General features: G+C 43.6%; 1 protein-coding gene across 6 annotated transcripts in view; it reads left to right on the plus strand.

Moving 5' to 3' along the window:
• LOC138747523 (thyroid hormone receptor alpha) overlaps positions 1–18098 on the plus strand; it is a 471266-nt gene that overhangs the window by 439472 nt on the left and 13696 nt on the right. For all 6 annotated transcript variants that reach the window (XM_069906806.1, XM_069906805.1, XM_069906808.1 and 3 more), the window contains 3 exons: positions 1944–2091; positions 11504–11709; positions 17611–17757. In XM_069906806.1, the coding sequence (XP_069762907.1) occupies positions 1944–2091; positions 11504–11709; positions 17611–17757 (501 nt within the window). The remainder of the gene's footprint in view (positions 1–1943; positions 2092–11503; positions 11710–17610; positions 17758–18098) is intronic.

The following is an 18098-nucleotide window of genomic DNA, read 5'->3' on the forward strand; positions in this document are numbered from 1 at the left end:
GAATGGTCACAGTCTTTTTTCCAGGATAGGAAAGTCTAAAACTTGAAGGCATGGCGAGAGGGGAAAGATTCAAAAGGAACCTTAGTAGCAGTCTCTTTTTTCCTCACACAGCGGGTGATAGGTATGTGGTATGAGTGGAAGGAGGAGTAGCAGGTAGAATTGCAACATCCAAAAGACATTTGGGCAGGTATGTGATAGGAAAGATATAGAAGGAAACTAGCCGAGTGCAGGCGAGTGGGGCCAGCTCAAGGAGAGTCTTGATCAGCATGGATGAGGTGGGCCTGTTACTGTAAAACTCTCACACCATGAGATAGTCTGAGGATATTACCCTAGTGGAGTAATCTAGAAACAAGAAGCATTGTCTCAGTTGGGGGCATAGTTAGGGTAGAGGTTATCGCCACGCTGTTACAGTGCTTTTGACTAGGTACAAATTCTGCACTGTCTGTAAAGAGTATATTTTCCCTGTGTGATAGTACACATTCTATCACCAATGTGATTATGTACATATGTACAGATGATAGTGTAGGATGACTGTGATTGGCTGAGAGTGTAGCCACACCTACTGGCAGGTCTTAAAGGATTGCTCCTAGCCAGACCAGGTCATTCTGGACTGGTCGACCTATTTGTGATATGCTCCAGTCTTTCAGTTAATAAAAGCTTTGGTTTGGATCAACAAGTCTTTGGTTTTTTCGACACGCATTACACCCTGTGTCTGCGTGGGTAATCCCTGGGGCCTCCGATTTATTCCCACCATTCAAAACATACCGGGGTCTCTAGGATAATTGGATGGCATGGACTCGTGGGCCAAAAGGCCCTGTTACCGTGCTTTAAAAATGTTTTAAAAAAAATAAAAAAGGGAAGTTCATTTGAGATGCAGGTGGGAAGGCATTTCTTCTCTGAAACATTATACCTTTAGAAATCTATGGAACAGACATTCAATGTGTTCAGTGCTGAGATAGGTTTTCAGGACTACTGGAGAGTCAAGACTGATGGTGGACAGAGAGGAAAGTGGAGACTAATGATATGATCGGTCTTTAAAAACAGAAAATGCTGAAAGCTTTCCATGTAGCAGTTAACGCAACAGTAATCCAGCACCAGCCACCTGGGTTCAAATCTGATGCTGTCTCTCAAGAATTTATACGCACTCACTTTTAAAAACTTCCCATTTGTCAGACATTCCTTTACCTGCAGAAAGTCTCCCCCAATCAACTTTTGCGACTTTCCATTGGATGCCATTTGCATTTGCCCTCCTCTAATTTAGAACTTTAACTTGAGGAGCTGTTCTCTCTATTATGGTTTTTAGACTTGCAATGTTGGGAAAGTAACAGAAAAATTAACATAATTACTCCCTGTGTGATCGTTCACACCGGACACCTTTTTAGACTGCAAGTGCCTGATTGCAACAGTCCCGGGGGTTGAACGTGCAGTCGACTAGCTGACCGTCAACAAAATTTTCTGGTACTATTTACTCTGCAAGCTTCCTCCAAAAAGGTTGTAGGGGTCCTGCATGATAAATTGCAGTGCAGGAATTGACTCAAAACTCCTGCACATCCCTTTTTAGACCGCCTGTGTAGTGGCAAAATTCCTAGATTGTGCTGTTACACACCTGCAGTGTAAAACCCATAGATGACTGTCTTCAAATCAATAGAATTACAGTCGCCAGTCCCAAAGTGCGCTCCAGTTGATACCTCACCCATTTGCCCAGCCTCATTTCCAATGTGGAAGTCAAGTATAGCCCCTTCTGTGATAGCACGGTGTATATATTGCTTCGGAAAACTTTCCTGCACATGCATTTGCCACCTCTAATTCTTTAACATGGTATCAGTCACTAGTATTTTGGCACAATTGTACATCCCCCCCTGCTTCCTTCCACCTATATCCTGATGCCCTGGAATTTTCAGTTACCGGTTTCCCCTTTCTTACACTTCTCTCTTCTATTTTAGGGTTTCTTCCGGAGGACAATCCAGAAAAACTTACACCCTGCCTATTCCTGTAAATATGATGGCTGCTGTGTGGTTGACAAAATTACCAGGAACCAATGCCAGCTCTGCCGATTCAAGAAATGTACCGCCGTCGGCATGGCGATGGATCGTAAGAGTCTCTGATATTCTATTTTTGTTTCATGTTGCTGAACCTTTGGGCAAGCTATCAATGTTCACATCTTGGATAAGTGACTTCCTTTTCAAAGGTAACGAACTGCATTCTGCCAGACACTTTCCATGACAAAAGCACATTGGTTTTGTGGTGGTTTCGGGCTGATGGTAGGAACCCGGGTGCCATTGATTACATGTTTGTGTAGCCACTCTTCTGCAGACCAAATCCAAATCCCTCAGCATCCAACTAATTTGGAGTGTAAGTTTTGCTGACATACTTGCTGCGGTCATGACACCTCCATTCTGGTTGTAGAAATGCAAACTGGGGAGAACAGAGGGGGGAAAAAAGTTAGGCTTTGACACCATCTGCAGCTTGTAAATTTGGAACAGTGTAAAGGTTTATTAAGATGTTTGCAGGAGGTCATCATCACAGAACTTCAGTAATTCTTAAGTGGCCTGATCAGGCATAATCAGTGATCAATGCACAACACCTCTGATATGCACCTTTCACCAATCTCAATCAGTCTGAATAAAAACCTGGGGTTCTGTGCCCACCTCAACCAAATGTGAATCTCACAGGTGCAATCTGGACCTTTTACCACTGCCCAATAATTAATTATGACAGCCACCTATCCAACAGAACAAGGTGCTCCATAACATTTGGCACAGAAACTTACTGAAGGACACCTGCATGTCAAACCCTGCAGGAAGAAAACAATACGCACTCAGTGTCAGGAAAGACAACATTGTGGATGATCCAATCCTCCTGCAAACATCTTAATAAACCTTTCCTGCACCTTACACTGTTCCATTTTGACAAGCTGCAGGTAGTGTCAAAGCCTAACTTTTTTCCCCCCTCTGTTCTCCCCAGTCCATTGACATGGAGAGTGCATAAAAAGCAGTTTGCATTTCTACAACCTTAACCCATTCGTACAAGATCATTGAACTTTTCCCACTGCATCCAGCTTCTGGCCACAACCTATCACTGTCTTCTGATCACTGTAAGGCTTCTGAGCCCTCTGCCGATGGAGGACATCTCGTGTACCTTGTATCTCCTCCCACAGAACTTCATTGTCCTCTCTCATGTATTTTAAAACCAGGTTCTGATGTAGAATACATGCCAATGCACTCTTCAGTCACAAAGCATCAGCCAAAGATACAGGCTTGCTTTCACCTACAATCACCCCCATCCACTCTCTGCCCCATTTATTTGTCTGCACAGTCAACGGTATAGTTAAGTATTGACTGGCTGCTTAAATCTTAATAATGAACAGCTAACACAAAGTTGGTGCATTTCCTACACTCTGATCAATGACCAGGGTTTAGCAGTCCTTCTGGTCTCTATATCCTCTCACAAAAACTATTGAATTTAGCCCCTTGTACGCAAAATAAATTGGTGCTGCAAGATATTCAATGTGTACAAGCCTTATCATTTGAGAAGTTAAGCACACACAGCCTTTCTAAGCTTCCAGAAGAGTTGCCTCAATATCAGACCTGCTAAAAGCCAGGGACCTCTGCGATGTTTTCAGGCACTAGTCGTACAGTGCTCCACTATTTAGCCATGCCTATTGTCCTAATGGACCAGCTGTCTAAATTACAAGATTTTTCCTGGCAGGAATGTGCTCTCATCCAACGTCTGTGTTGGATTTAGACTGAGACCAAGAATTATCAGTGCAGCATGCCATCAAATCTCCTTCAAGACTCCAGTTATTTTGCTGCACTTTACAAGGCATTAGTGACACTGCCTGGAATACTGCATACAGTTTGGTCTCCTTTATCTTTCACCCAGTTTCGAATCAGATCAGAGAAGGTTCATTGGGTTCGTAGAACATAGAACATTACAGTTCAGTGCAGGCCCTTAAGCTCACGAAGTTGTGCTGACCTGTGTGAAGCAACGCCACAAAAACAAAAGAATTTTCCCCTATCTCACACCCCTAACTCTCTATTTTTCTTACATCCATGTGCCTAAGTCTCATTATGAAGGGTCGGCTCATAAGGAAAGGTTGGGCCTATACTCAGTGGAGTTTTGAAAGCTGAAAGGTGATTGCATTGAAATGTTTAAGACTGTAAAGAGACTTGACAATGAACAGATGTTTCCCACTGCGGGAGAATATGATCAACAGGGCTTAGTTTCAGAATAAGGAGTCACTTGTTTATGGGAGATATGAGGTGACCTTCCTTTCTCAGGTGGTAATAAATCTTCAGAATTCCCTGAAGGGGGAAATATATTCAAATTGAGAAAGACAGAGGTTTGGGTCATATGGGAGTCAGAATTAAATGTAATTGTTTATTGTACAGTGAAAAATGTGGTATTGCGTGCTATCCTGGCAAGACAACCCTTAGTACAACAGGTAATTCCAAAATAAGGCATAAATTTGGAGTATGGTGTAACAGAGGAAAATTTCAGTTAAAACAATTACAAAAATGAAAATTAAATATTAAAGCAATGCAATGGCATCACCATTTTATGGATGTGAGATGTAATTCAATCGTCTGGTAACAGCTAGAAGGAACTGTCTTTGAATCTGGTGATGCATGTTTTCAAGCTCATAAACCTCCACCTAACAGTTTGAGTGTTGGTCAGAACTGTGTTTAAAATTATGTGCAATTTCTTGGCAGTCTTGTACAGAGAAATTCTTGTTCCAATTTATAATGTATCTGGACAGGATACTCTCTATGGTGTTTCTGTAAAAATCGATAAGAGATATTGGGGGCATGCTGAATTCCTTTAGGCTCCCGAGGAAGTGGAAGCAATGGTGTGCTTTCGTGGCTGATCAAGCAGGACACGATGGAGCTGAGACCAAGATCAGAGCGACTATGACTTTATTGAAAGGTGTGAAACAGGAAAATGCAGACGTTGTGATTGTAGTTTAAAAAAAAACACAGAAGAGCTGGAGGAACTCAGCAGGTCTCACAGTGTCCATAGGAGGTAAAGATATATTACTGACATTTCGGGCCTGAACCCTTCTTCAAGGTATTACTGTGGAACTTGTTGCCACAAGCAGCAGTGGAAGCAAGGTCATTGGGTGTATTGATGGGTATTTGATTAGTCAGGGCATCTAGGGTTATGGGGAGAAAGCCTGGAAGTGGGGCTAAGTGATAAGGATCAGCTCATGATCAAATGGCAGAGCAGAGCCAACAGGCTGATTGGTTTACTTCTGCTGTTATATCTGGTAATCTTGTGATTATTGAAAGCTGTAGCAGATTTGGTGGACCATTGAGCCTACTGCTCAAATTATTTTATGTTTTTCATGTTGTAATGGACAAGAACCAAGTTACACTATCCTTGCCCCTCACCTTGAGCAAACCCCCCCCCCCCCCCCCATTACTTGTGTTAAGATTTGAGAATGGCATGAATGCAAAAAGCTTCAATGAGTAAAATCTCTCCAGGATTTCAGCTCTTGATGATTTCCCTACTGGGTGAAGACACAGCCTTTTCACCACTCTGTGCAAACCCAGCTTCTCCAATGGCAAGTTGCTGAATTTCTTGGGAATAGCCAGCAGCCAAACCACCTCCATGATATGAGACGAGGTGGAGAAAAAATGAACACATTTCACTCTCCACAACCGGCCAAATGCTGCCTGCGCTAATCTCCAAGATCGGGTAAACCATGGATCATCTCATAATTCATGTTGAACATAACCTATGTAGAAATATTAAATTTAGATGAAGAATCTCCTGGGATAGAACAAGAAAGTTTGGTCACTGAGATCCCAGAATCATATGGATTGGGAGCCTACTCCAAGCTTCCTGTGACAATCATGCAACTTTGCAGCCAATTTCTGCTCAGGACCTCATTGCCTCTCAGTTGCAGTGCAAGGGTTTGTTATACACTGCATTTTTACAGTCAATTTATTTACAGTTCTTTATTTCTTTGAGAACAGTTGACAGTTACTAGTAATTAGGAATTCTGCCTGACCCACAGGAAAAGAATCTCTGGGTGGTATGTGATGTCATATTTGTACTCTGACAATCAATTTGAACTTTGAACTTGAACTTTGAACTCAATGGGTGAAATGTAAACAGTCATGTTCTATCTGAAAAGTGAGGGATGCTTCTGCCCTCTGGCGCAAGTTCTCTGGAGCTCGTGCCAGACAGAGTGAGAAGCAAGACAGATGCGTTGGTGAAAGCTGGCACCTGCTGGAGGAAGGTTTAGACTGAAGGCCACTGAAGCCACGCTGCAATACAATTCAAAACAATTCAATCAATAAACTGATGAAAACATCCACAGAAGTGATTGAAGAAAAACACAATCTGCTGGAAGAACTCAGCGGGTCAACAGCATCGGTGGGAGAAAAGCAATGGCCAACATTTCGAACCGGAGCAGCAACCATTCTTTTCTCTCCCACTGACGCTGCTTGACCCGCTGAATTCAAAGATCAAATTTGATTGTCAGAGTACATACGTGGCATCACATACCATGTATGTGATTCTTTTCCCTGTGGGTCAGGCAGAATTCCTAATTACCGGTAACAGGGAATTGTTCTCAAAGAGAGAAAAAACCTGCAAATGCAGTTGTGTAAATATTCAGAAATAAATACTGAGCAAAATTGAGTCCCTGAATGAGTCTATTGTTCAGCATGAAAGTTGATGGTGCATCAACCAATAAGTGGCAATTCTGCCTGGTCCGCAGGTAAAGGAATCTCAGGGTGGTATGCGATGTCATGTATGTGCTCTGACAATGTATCTGAAATCTGAATTCAGGCAATTTTTTGACCTTCCTCCTGCATGCTGACTCATCGCCCCATTTTCTACAACCCACTCTAGCTCCTCCAGCAGAATATGTTTGGCTTCAGATTCCAGCATCTGCAGCCTTATGTGGGTCTCTGGAAAAGCGACTGGTTGTATTCGGAGCTTCCAGTAACCTGTCATGTCATCGGGTCATGATATCCACTTGAAAGGGTGAGAAGGGGGTGGTTGATGTGTGGCAGGTTGGAAATCTAGATCAGGCTCTCATTTAGATGACAGATTTTATAGTGACTTAAAACTTGGTCTGAAAACTCTGAATCCTACCCCTCTCCCAATGAGCCTGTTGTTCTGTAATATGAGCTCTTTTCAGAAAGTTGGTTAGATTCCTTTGGCTGAACAAATCCTTTTTTTCCCCCTTCATGCATGAAATAATGCTTGAAATCTGAATTAGTCCCTGGGCCAGCTGTTGCTCAGCAGATGTGATCATGTCAGTTAACTGAAGGAAACAAACAATAGAATTACTTTGACGTGTTCTGTGCTTGCACTGAACCAACACGGTGACAGAGAGCCCCCATCTCATGAAGCCATCAGCAGTTCAGCCACTGGGACAAAGTAAAGGGCTGGGGGGAGAAATAAAGAGCACGGAAGGCTAGCATTTATTGATTGCCTCTCAACTTCAGCCCTTGTCGTTTGATAGGCCAGTTAACACAGCCACATCGCTGTTGGTTTTGGGTCACACATAGGCCAGCCCAGTTAAGAGCTGGAAACCATTAGTGAACCAGATGGGTTTTAAACAACAGTCCAACAATTTTATCACCGCTATTTTAATTCCATATTAATTAACTGAATTTAAATACCAATCTGTGGGCTATGCACTCAGTTTACCCAGACCTCTGGAACACTAGACCACAAACATTATCATTAAGCTACTGTATCAAATGGTTGCTCGAGAATTAAACAGAGGTATTTCTGAATGTCGAGTCATAGATTTGTTCAGCACAGAAATGAACCTACTCGTCCGCTGACCATTCTTCCCATTTACACCAACCACATTTGTCCACATTAACTCCGTATCTTTGTTGATTTAAATGCCTGTCGAAAGTCTGTTAAACATACAAATTGCATTCCATTTCCTCTGGCAGCAACTTCCAGATAGTAATCATTCTCTGTGTAAGTGGATCTAGGCAGAATAATAGTTCACACCGATTAGAATAGTCTGTTTCTGTGCAGTCATGTTCTGTGGTTTGAAAAAACTTTCCCCTCAAGTCCCTTAAAAAATCCTTCCTCTCATCTTAAACCTATGCTCTCTTGTCTTTGATTCTCCTGCCATGAAAGAATCCAGACTATCGGCATTACCTGATTTTATAAACTCGATCAAATCAAGCCCCAGGCTCCTTTGCTCCAGGAAAAGCCCAGTGTAAGCAGTCTTTCCCCTGTAACTAAAGTCGTCCAATCCTGGAAACATCCTGGCAAATCTCATCTACGCCCTCACCAGTGTGGCAATCAAAACTGCACACAATGCTCCAAGTTCAAACTAAACAATGTTTTGTAAAGTTGCAACAAAATGTCTCAACTTTTATTTCCTCCCTCTGGAGGAAAGTTCAAAGTTCAAATTTATTGTCAGGGTACATTCACATAGAACCCTGAGATTCTTTTTTCCTGCAGGCCGATTTCTATTAATCAGTAATTGTAAACTGCACTCAAGAAGAAAGAAATGACTGCAAATACAGAAAAATAAATATTCAGCAATTAATAATGAGGAAAGTTAGTCCTTAAATGAGTCTCAGTGTGTTAATTGTTGAGGAGTCTGGTAGTTGAGGGGTGGCAACTGTTCTTGAACCTGGTGGTGCAAGTCCTGTGACATCTATCTCTTTCTTGATAGCATCTGACTTCTTCACCACCTTCCCTGCAAAGTGTTGCCACTGACAGGGAACTGTCATCCTGAGCACTAAAGTCCATCTGTCCACCATGGCTAGCATAGCCGTTAGCACGTCACTGTTACAGTGCAAGCAATTGGGTCCGGGGTTCGAATCCCAAGCTGTCTGTAAAGAGTTTGTACATTCTCCCCATGTCTGCGTGGGTTTTCCCCGGGGTCTCTGCTTTCTTCCCACTGTTCAAAATGTACAGGGGTGTAGTTTGATTGGGTGTGTTTGGGCTGCAGGGACTCATGGGCCAAAAGTGCCTCTTAATATGTCTAAATTTAAAAATTAAATTAAAAACTTCCTTAATACCCTGCTATTTACTGTATGTTCCTACCCTAAATGATTTCCAAAAGTGCATTTCCTTGGGATTAAATTCCCTCCTCCAAATTTTCCATCTGCTCTATTTCTGTCGTTCTGTTTAGTTAAAGTCCATCTAAAGAAAGCTGAAAGTAGATTTATTTTCTTCAGCTTCAGGTTTTTGAGGAGAGACATTTTTCCTCTTAAATCTACTCACAGGATGTGCACACGATTGATATGGATCATCATTAATTGCCCTGACCTTGAGACATTAATGTTGAATTGCCCCGACAAGACATTAATGGTGAATTGCCCCGACCTTGAGACATTAAAGGTGAATTGCCATCTTTGGAAGAGCAGGGTGAAGGTCCTGCTGGTTTATTCCATGGGGAATCCCCAGCTTCTGCTCGAGTTATATCTATAATTCCAAAGGGGTGCTGGTAGACAAAGCCAGTGTTAAGATCTGTATAAACCATGTTTTTTTTTCACAAATTTCCATGCAATATTCTGCAGGACAGATTTTTTAGGCAAGAAGTAAAACATGAAAGTTTGCTGACACCGTGGTTGAAGTAGAAACACAACACTGGAGAAACTCAGCAGATCAAACAGTGTCCTTTATGTAGCAAAGATAAAAGTGCATCTTTGAAACCCACTACGTTAGGTATATATTTCTCCAGCATCATCTTTTTACTTATTTTTGCCGTAGTGTCTCTTTGTTTTGCCTCAGCTACATAAGCAAGGTTATCTGGAATTATTCAGCAAGTAAGGCAGCAACTTTGGAGAGTGGAACGGAATTAATATTTTGTGTAGGAGAGCATACTTTGAAACAGGAAAACATCACGGATGCAGCCGGTCTTCCAAGGCACTCAGCCGGGGGAATGCAGGAAGGAACTGTGAACTTGAATGAACAACAGCTGTATCGTAATGTTGCAAAACAATGGGAGGCACTGTCTCTGATCCGTGATTGTCAGTGCTTGCTGTAAAATTCCCAATCCAATCAAGAGAAGCTGTTCCCTGGTCCTCCAAGGGTTTATGAACTTGATGAACTGTATTCCAGTACGATCATCCCATTTCCTTTTTGGGGGTAGTCCTACTGACACCTACAGAAGCCATTAAACCTCCCTGGGGGCAAACCTCCCAATTAGCCCTGGCAAGTAAGAGCCACATTGCCCTGGCACTAAATTCGCCAGTGAAACTAAGTGTGGATTGGATTGCACTACTAGATGCAGAGAGTCCAGCTGCTTGGTAGTCGGTGGGTGTGCCATCACCGACAAAAGTGAGGAGGGATTTCTTTTCTCAGAGAGCTGTTCATCTCTGGAGTTTTGCAGCCCAGACAGGAGGCTGTGCAGTCTGAATCCCAGGCCGACAGATTTTTTTTTTAAATGTTAACATACAAACTATTTAAAACTATAACTACAACATTACAAAACACAAGCACACGCAGAGCTAAACTTAAAACCATTAACGTGGCAAAAACCCACAATAAGCAGTAATCACTACTGCCTCTCTACTACACAGTATTTCACATCAAATTAAAACATGATTTTCACCATCGACCACACACACGATCCCCCGGGGGGCCCACCATTCCCAGAACTCGGCCACCGTCCCCTCGGACACAGCTTGTTCCCACTCCAACACCGCACAGGCATGAGCGTAACCCCGAAAGAGGGGCAGGAAGTCAGCTTGCCCCACACCCCTCGACTGCCCACCGCCTCGACCTGTGAATAGCCAGTTTCACCAGGCCCAACAGTAACCCCACAAGGAGATCTTCTGAACGTCCAATCCCCCTCTACACCAGGCAGCCATAGATCAGGAACGTGGGGGCTGATGGGACCAGAACTTGAGGAGAACCCCCTTCAGGTAGGCGAAGAGAGGCCGCAACCTCACACATTCCACAAAGATGTGGTACACCATCTCCTCCCAGACACAGAAGTGACAGGAAGCTGGAGTGTCGGTGAAGCAACTCAGGAAGCAATCACAAGGCACCGTTCGGTGCAACACTCTTCACCCCAGGTCCCAGGTGTAAAAGGGAGGACTCACACATACAGAGACCTCCACTGCAGAAACAGACAGACTTTGGGTTTGGAATAGGTCAGATGCGCATTGATTTTATTGACAGCTGGAGCAGGCTTGAAGATCTGCTCCCAGTATATCCCAGTATATCCTTCTTCTATCCTGTACTCCCGGTGCAAGGAAAGGAGGAGTCACCACATTGGTATCACTGCCTCAAAGTGTCTCCCTATGCTATCCCAAAGCTCAAGGCAAAGATTCCCATTTTCAACAACTGTTAATCCCAATGTTTGATATGAATCTGGGATTGAAGTATTGAGCCATTAAGTTGTATCACTTAGTAAATGAACCCAAATTGAACCATTTCAGGTGCTGTGAGTTTTATTATTGGGTGTCAAATGGTTTCTGTCACCATTGATTCAAGTCTGCACTGGGCTCCATGGATGTGTCAGAGAACTGACTGGGTGGGTTTTTTCCTTCCTCATCAGTGGTGTTGGATGAGAGCAAGCGCATTGCCAAGAGGAAATTGATTGAGGAGAACCGGGAGAAGCGACGGCGAGAGGAAGTGGTGAAGACCATGCAGAACAGGCCTGAGCCCACCGGCGATGAATGGGAATTGATCCGGGTTGCCACAGATGCACACATGACAACCAATGCGCAGGGCAACCACTGGAAGCAGAAACGGAAGTTTCTGGTAAGGTTAAGTATTCATTGTTACTAAGAGCGCTGGTCAAATGTCCGGATTCAGATGTCCTGGACACAAAATAGTAACGCTTTGTTTCATCTCTACAATGAGGATGGACGAGCAGATTTTCCAGACTATCAGATGTTATTTTTCCCCAAGTGTTGTACAGCACGATAATTAATTTTCCATTCAACCTGATGTTTAATGGGGGATGCAGGTAACAAGACCCTAGTATATTTGAAAGGAAACAGGACTAAGTTTCAAGGGTGTAAAGCCAACAAAACTGGGAGACTTTGAAGACAGTGCAGGAACCAGGCTGCAGATCATTCGGGAAGAGGTGAGAACAGGATTTGAGGCCCCAGCAAATGGTCAGGGAGCATGGGAATCAGTGCTGTGGGGAGGACAGCGGAAGCCACCTAAAGAATCATTGGAAATCATTGGGGCCTTTTAAAATGCATGAATTTGGGCAGATGCACCAGTCCATGTCATTGCTTTCTGTCATTACAGCCAGAACCCAAGCGATTTCAGGTGGTGAATGTCAAACCATTGGAGCTCTTGAATGGTCAAATTGAGAATTATCAGTGTTTCACTGTACAGTAGAAGTCCTAAACTCTGGACTGCTCATGGACTTGGTCAGTCTGGATTTTCTGGATTCTTCGGCAGTACTTTTAAAATTTAAAGTTAAGGAGGAATAAATTTTGGTTGTTTATTCATTAGCAAATACAGCATGCTTCATTTATCAAAACGAGCAGTTCCAAAGAAAAATAGTCAACATTTGACAAAAATGTAAACATAAATAATTCTCACTACATAAAAAGTGCGTAATGCTTCAAATTGTGTTTAAAAGTGAACATTGTAGAAGAAAAATACAGTATAGAAATGAATTTCTTTGTGATAAGTGTGGTCACTTGTTGCCACTGTGCACCTGTGGCGCTCAGGGCCGCTAAACTTTGAGAGTTTTCAAAAAATCCGGAATCTCAGGTGGTCCGGATTTCTGGCATCTGGATTTTGGACTTCTACTGTACATGTAGGAAATAAAGTTTATTTCTGCTGTCTTGTGCCTTCTCGTGATCAGTGTATCCAATCCCCGCTGAAGTGACCAGGAAATCTCCAGTCATAAATCCATGCAATGAATGAGCACGGCTGAAGAGTAAACCGGTCTCCAAATCCACCCAGAGACCATGAGCACCCAAGCCTGAAGAGGGCTCAGATGCAAAAGTTCATTTGAAGGGCAGAGTAAGAGGATTAATTCTAAGCCATTTTGACACCAATTATTTTAATTATTCTTGGGGGAATTTCCTCAGCTGCTATTTCTGCTTTCCCCTGCTTTGGCTCCATTGCCCATCAGGCTCTCCCACGTAATTCCCTGGGTTCATGGGGTTTTTTTTGGGAAGGACAGCAAAGAGATTCTAGATGTGTCAGTGACCACCTGTTGAAATTAACCCATGTCCTGCTGTGGTTTTACATCAGCGACCTCTGATTTATTACTTCTGGGGGTCCAGCTCTTGAGAACTAGAATTAACTGTTGTACAGATGATTTTTCAGAGAATTCTCAATCTTCTCATTCTTTAAAGAGAAGAATGATTCCATTTACGGAAGCATCGTTCGCAAACATGGGATCTCCCACCGCACTCTGCACAGAGTGAGATCATTTTGAACTAACAACCAATCACCACACAGCAACTAACAAATTATAATGTAATAATAGCTACATAATATAATTGACTGGGTGAGGAATAAATATTGGTCGTTCCTTGTGTTCTTCCAGGAGCTCCATGGATACTGTAAAATCCTCCAAAGAGATCAAATATCCCTGGTGCTAAACTTCACTAAGCACTGTGGTAGGAAAAAGCGTCCGATGTTACTCTGCTCTAATACCTGGATTTGCTTCCCAATATTTTCTTAGAAATGACCCACATTCAGTCCTTCCTCAGGATGTCCAAACCAAGAACTGGAGGCCCTTTAGATCGAGCAATTTCACCCAATTACCTCCTGCCAACCCTCAACACAAAGGGTCACTCTGGGAATCAATAGACCAATAAAAAGTTGCTGTTATGTTTTGTTAGGGATTCATTTCATGACTCCTCCTCAGGGACATAAAGCTTCCTTTTTGTCTCTTCCTTCTCATTCTTTCACACTGGTATCCTGGTTCCACTGAGAGTCCAGAATTAGGGGGGAAAGTGTCCTGAATTGGCCACCGTGGCTCCTGACTGTGTTTCACTTTGTTTCTGTTTCTCAGCATCACAAGATTCAAGATTCAATCTGTTGTCATTGTCATAAAACAATGTCATATTACATGAAATTCCTTTTTGCCTGCTGAAATTGGCTGAAGTACCTCTTACAGTCAGAGAGAGCGAAGCAAAAGAGAGTCTCCTCAGTCACCGGGTGTCCGTAGATTCACCTCCAGCGCTTCCGCAGCCCCTGCAACCACACAGAGTCCAGTCCAAACCATCGGCAACCCGAGCTCCAGATCTGAACCTCCAACACGATCAGGAACTCTTCAGCACCCTCAGCACCCACTCGCATCCTGGTTCTGATACCTGGCACACCTTCAGCCAGTTTTGAATCCGTCTCCAGAAGTCTGCAGCCTCCATAGGTTCCCTGCCTCAGTTCATCAGCAGCCCTTAGATCCTCTATGGTCCACCACTGCGGTCACCGTCCCGTGGTCGTCACCTCAGCTTCTCCTTCTCAGACAGGGAATGGTCTCCCTGTTTTCTGGTGCCCTGTGCCAGTCCTCCGCTCCCCAGGAGTCTAGAACTCCTCATGGTTGCTGCCGATCTTGGGTGCAGGCCCTGCGGTCGCCGGAATTTAAATGAAACTAACATTGTCTCCTTTAATGCTCTGTTCAAAGCCTGAGCAGAGCTGACAGCAGTTGACTGGGTAGTTGGAACCCACGGGAGCACTGTTTCTCTGCTCCTCACTCTCCATGGGTCTGTACCAGAAGATCTGCTGTTACAGTAGCTCTGGGAGGGCTGCCATTTCCAGGAAAGATGCAGGAACTTCTCTGAGGTGATAAATGTCCATTGATGTAAAGTCAAATGAACTAATTACTGTTCAGGCAGAAGAGACAGAGATCCAATAGAAGGAAAGAGTCATTCACATTAACAATATTGTGTGTAGTTGTCTGTCAAAGTTTCTCTTCCATTATAGAGGCAAACACTGCAGACTGGCCACTGTTAGTATTGACCACTGCTTTACTTACCATAAGACCATAAGACACAGAAGCAGAAATAGGCTATTCAGCCCATTGAGTCTGCCCCACCATTTAATCATGATCTGATCCATTTTCCCACTCAGCCCCACTGCGCAGCCTTCTCCCCATAACTTTTGATGCCCTGGCTAATCAAGGACCTATCAGTCTCTGTCTTAAATACATCCAATGACCTGGCCTCCACAAACCCCCTGTGGCAGCAAAATGCACAGGTTTACCAACCTCTGGCTAAAGAAATTCCTATGCATTTCTGTTCTAAACAGACATCCTTCAATCCTGAACATGTGCCCTCCATAGGAAACAACCTTTCTACATCTACTCTGTCCACGCCTTTCAACATTCAAAATATTTCAATAAGATCGTCCCTCATTCTCCTAAATTCCAATGAATACAGGCCAAGAGCTGTTAAACACTCCTCATATGATAACCCTTTCATTCCCAGCAGCGCGGTTGGCATAGCAGTTAGCACAATGCTGTTACAGCAGCAGTGATCAGGTCTGGGGTTCGAATCCTGCGCTGTCTGTAAGGAGTTTGCTCGTTCTTCCGTTTTTTCCCTGGAGGCTCCGATTTCTTCCCACCCTTCAAAATGCACTGGGGGTTGTAGGTCAAATTGGGTGGCACAGGCTTGTGGGCCGAAAGGGCCTGTTACCAAGCTGTATGTCTAAATTTAAAAATTTAAGAATCATCCTGGTGAAACTCCTCTGAACTCTCTCCAACATCAGCACATCCTTCCTTAAATGAGGAGCCCAAAACTACTCACAATATTCCAGGTGAGGTCACACCGGGACCTTATAAAGTCTCAACTTCACATCTCTGCTTTTATATTCTATTCCTCTTGAAATGAATGCCAGCATTGCATTTGCCTTCTTCACCACCGTCTCAACCTGCAAGTCTACCTTCAGGCTCTCCTGGTCGAGGACTCCCAGGCCCCTTTGCATCTGGGGGTTTTCGATTTTCTCCCCTTTTACCAAAGTGCACTTTCCAACATTATATTTCATTTGTTCACCTCTCTGCCCATTTTCTGATCTAAGTCCTTCTGCAGCCTCAGTCTTTCCTCTACATTACCTGCTCGTCCACCCACCTCCCTATCATCTGCAAACTTGGCCACAAAGACATTCATTCCACAATCTAAATTATCATTGTACAACCTGAAAAGAATTGACCCCCACACCAACCCCTGTGGAACACCACTAGCAACTGGCAGCTGATCACAATATGATCCTTGTATTCCAAATCTCTGCTTCCTGCCAATCAGCAATGCTCTACCCATGATGTATATAATCCATGGATTATTTATATCTTTTTTCTTTGGCTTGGCTTCGCGGACGAAGATTTATGGAGGGGGTAAAAAGTCCACGTCAGCTGCAGGCTCGTTTGTGGCTGACCAGTCCGATGCGGGACAGGCAGACACGATTGCAGCGGTTGCAAGGGAAAATTGGTTGGTTGGGGTTGGGTGTTGGGTTTTTCCTCCTTTGCCTTTTGTCAGTGAGGTGGGCTCTGCGGTCTTCTTCAAAGGAGGCTGCTGCCCGCCAAACTGTGAGGCGCCAAGATGCACGGTTTGAGGCGTTATCAGCCCACTGGCGGTGTAGTATAACATGGTCCAGTTATATGATCATATTTGTTATTGAAAACAGAAACAACCTATTAAAAAATAAAGTAATAAATAACAGAGGTGCGGAATCCCTGCTGAAACTACTGCAAAGCTCGACTTCCTTGTTAATTAACAAGGAATTAAGTGCTCATTTAATCCTTCAACCCTGGATTGAAATCCAGACTAGAATCAATTATGCAGCAGATTTCCTTCTCTGGTCTGTCGGTTCCAGGCAGTGACGAAGAGGAAACGAGGATGGAGGGCATTTTCACTCGGAGTTGACAGTCCTCTATCAGCACTCTGATTCACCTCTGCCTGGGCTCATTGTCCACACAGGGCCCCCTCCTACCTTCATCCTTCACCCCCATTAGCAGAGCGTTCTCTTTCTCCCCGTTCATCATTGCATCTTTGACAGGGTGTCGATTGTCTTTGAGCTGAGGCATTTGAGGGGGGAAAAAGTACTCCTTTTGCAGGTTGATCATTTATTTTTGTCAACTTCTAATAAAAGTGTTTGTCAGTAAGTCTTGTTGTTTTGGTGAATTCAAGAGAAAATCCTTCAGAGAGTTGGCCTGAAATTAAAGACAAAATAAACTGAGAGAGAATCAGTTTTTACCACCAGCACATTTTCAATTCCAACAGCCTCAGTCCTCAAAGACCACTCAGGGCTCATTATTTTGATGTAAGACACAGTGCTGGAGAAACTCAGCAGGTTAAACAATGTACTTTATATAGCAAAGATAAAGATACATAACCAACATTTCAGGCTTGAGTCCTTCATTGGGGTATAAACAAATGTTGGCAGGCACCTGAACAAAATGCACAGTCCCACAGGCAGGAGGTAATCGGTGGATAAAGGAGGGAGGGCACACCAACAAATGGGGGAGGGAGGGAGGGAATGGAGAGGGAAGGGGGTGGAGAGCCAGAAGAAAGAAAACAAAGGGAGGGAGAATCCGGAGAACTCGATGTTAATGCCATCCGGTTGGAGAGTTCCTGGACACCATGTTCATCATTATCTGGATGTATTGGTCCTCCTCTACAGAAAGTGTTCACAACTTACTCCAGTTAGATTCTTACATTGACTCTAACAGATTAAATTCTGTGCCCACAGCCAGATGACATTGGCCAATCTCCAATGATGACCACAGCAGAAGGAGATAAAGTTGACCTGGAAGCTTTCAGCCAGTTCACCAGGATTATCACCCCAGCCATTACCAGAGTTGTGGATTTTGCCAAAAAACTACCAATGTTCTCAGAGGTATGTTGTGAAAAATGTACTTACCCTTATTTGTCTTTGAAAGTTTTTGGTCATGACAAGACGGGTATGTGGCCACACACCCTTTTGATTCCCAAACATTACGTTGTGAAAGATTTGATTATTCAATTGAATTGTATGATATTAAGCAGCTGTATCTGCAGAGGTTTAGATTCAACATGGCTAAACCTCTTGGTCAATTACATATATTCATTTTAAACAGTACTGGGGCTTGGAAGCAAGAGGAGGCAATGGTGACTGAACAGTTTTAATGGAAGATCAAATTTCCATTGGGATTGAATCGGAGCACGGAAGAAAGTGGCTGGTGGTGCCCCACAAGCATT

This window comes from Narcine bancroftii, chromosome 12 (genome assembly GCF_036971445.1).
Source record: "Narcine bancroftii isolate sNarBan1 chromosome 12, sNarBan1.hap1, whole genome shotgun sequence".
Classification (NCBI taxonomy): domain Eukaryota; kingdom Metazoa; phylum Chordata; class Chondrichthyes; order Torpediniformes; family Narcinidae; genus Narcine; species Narcine bancroftii.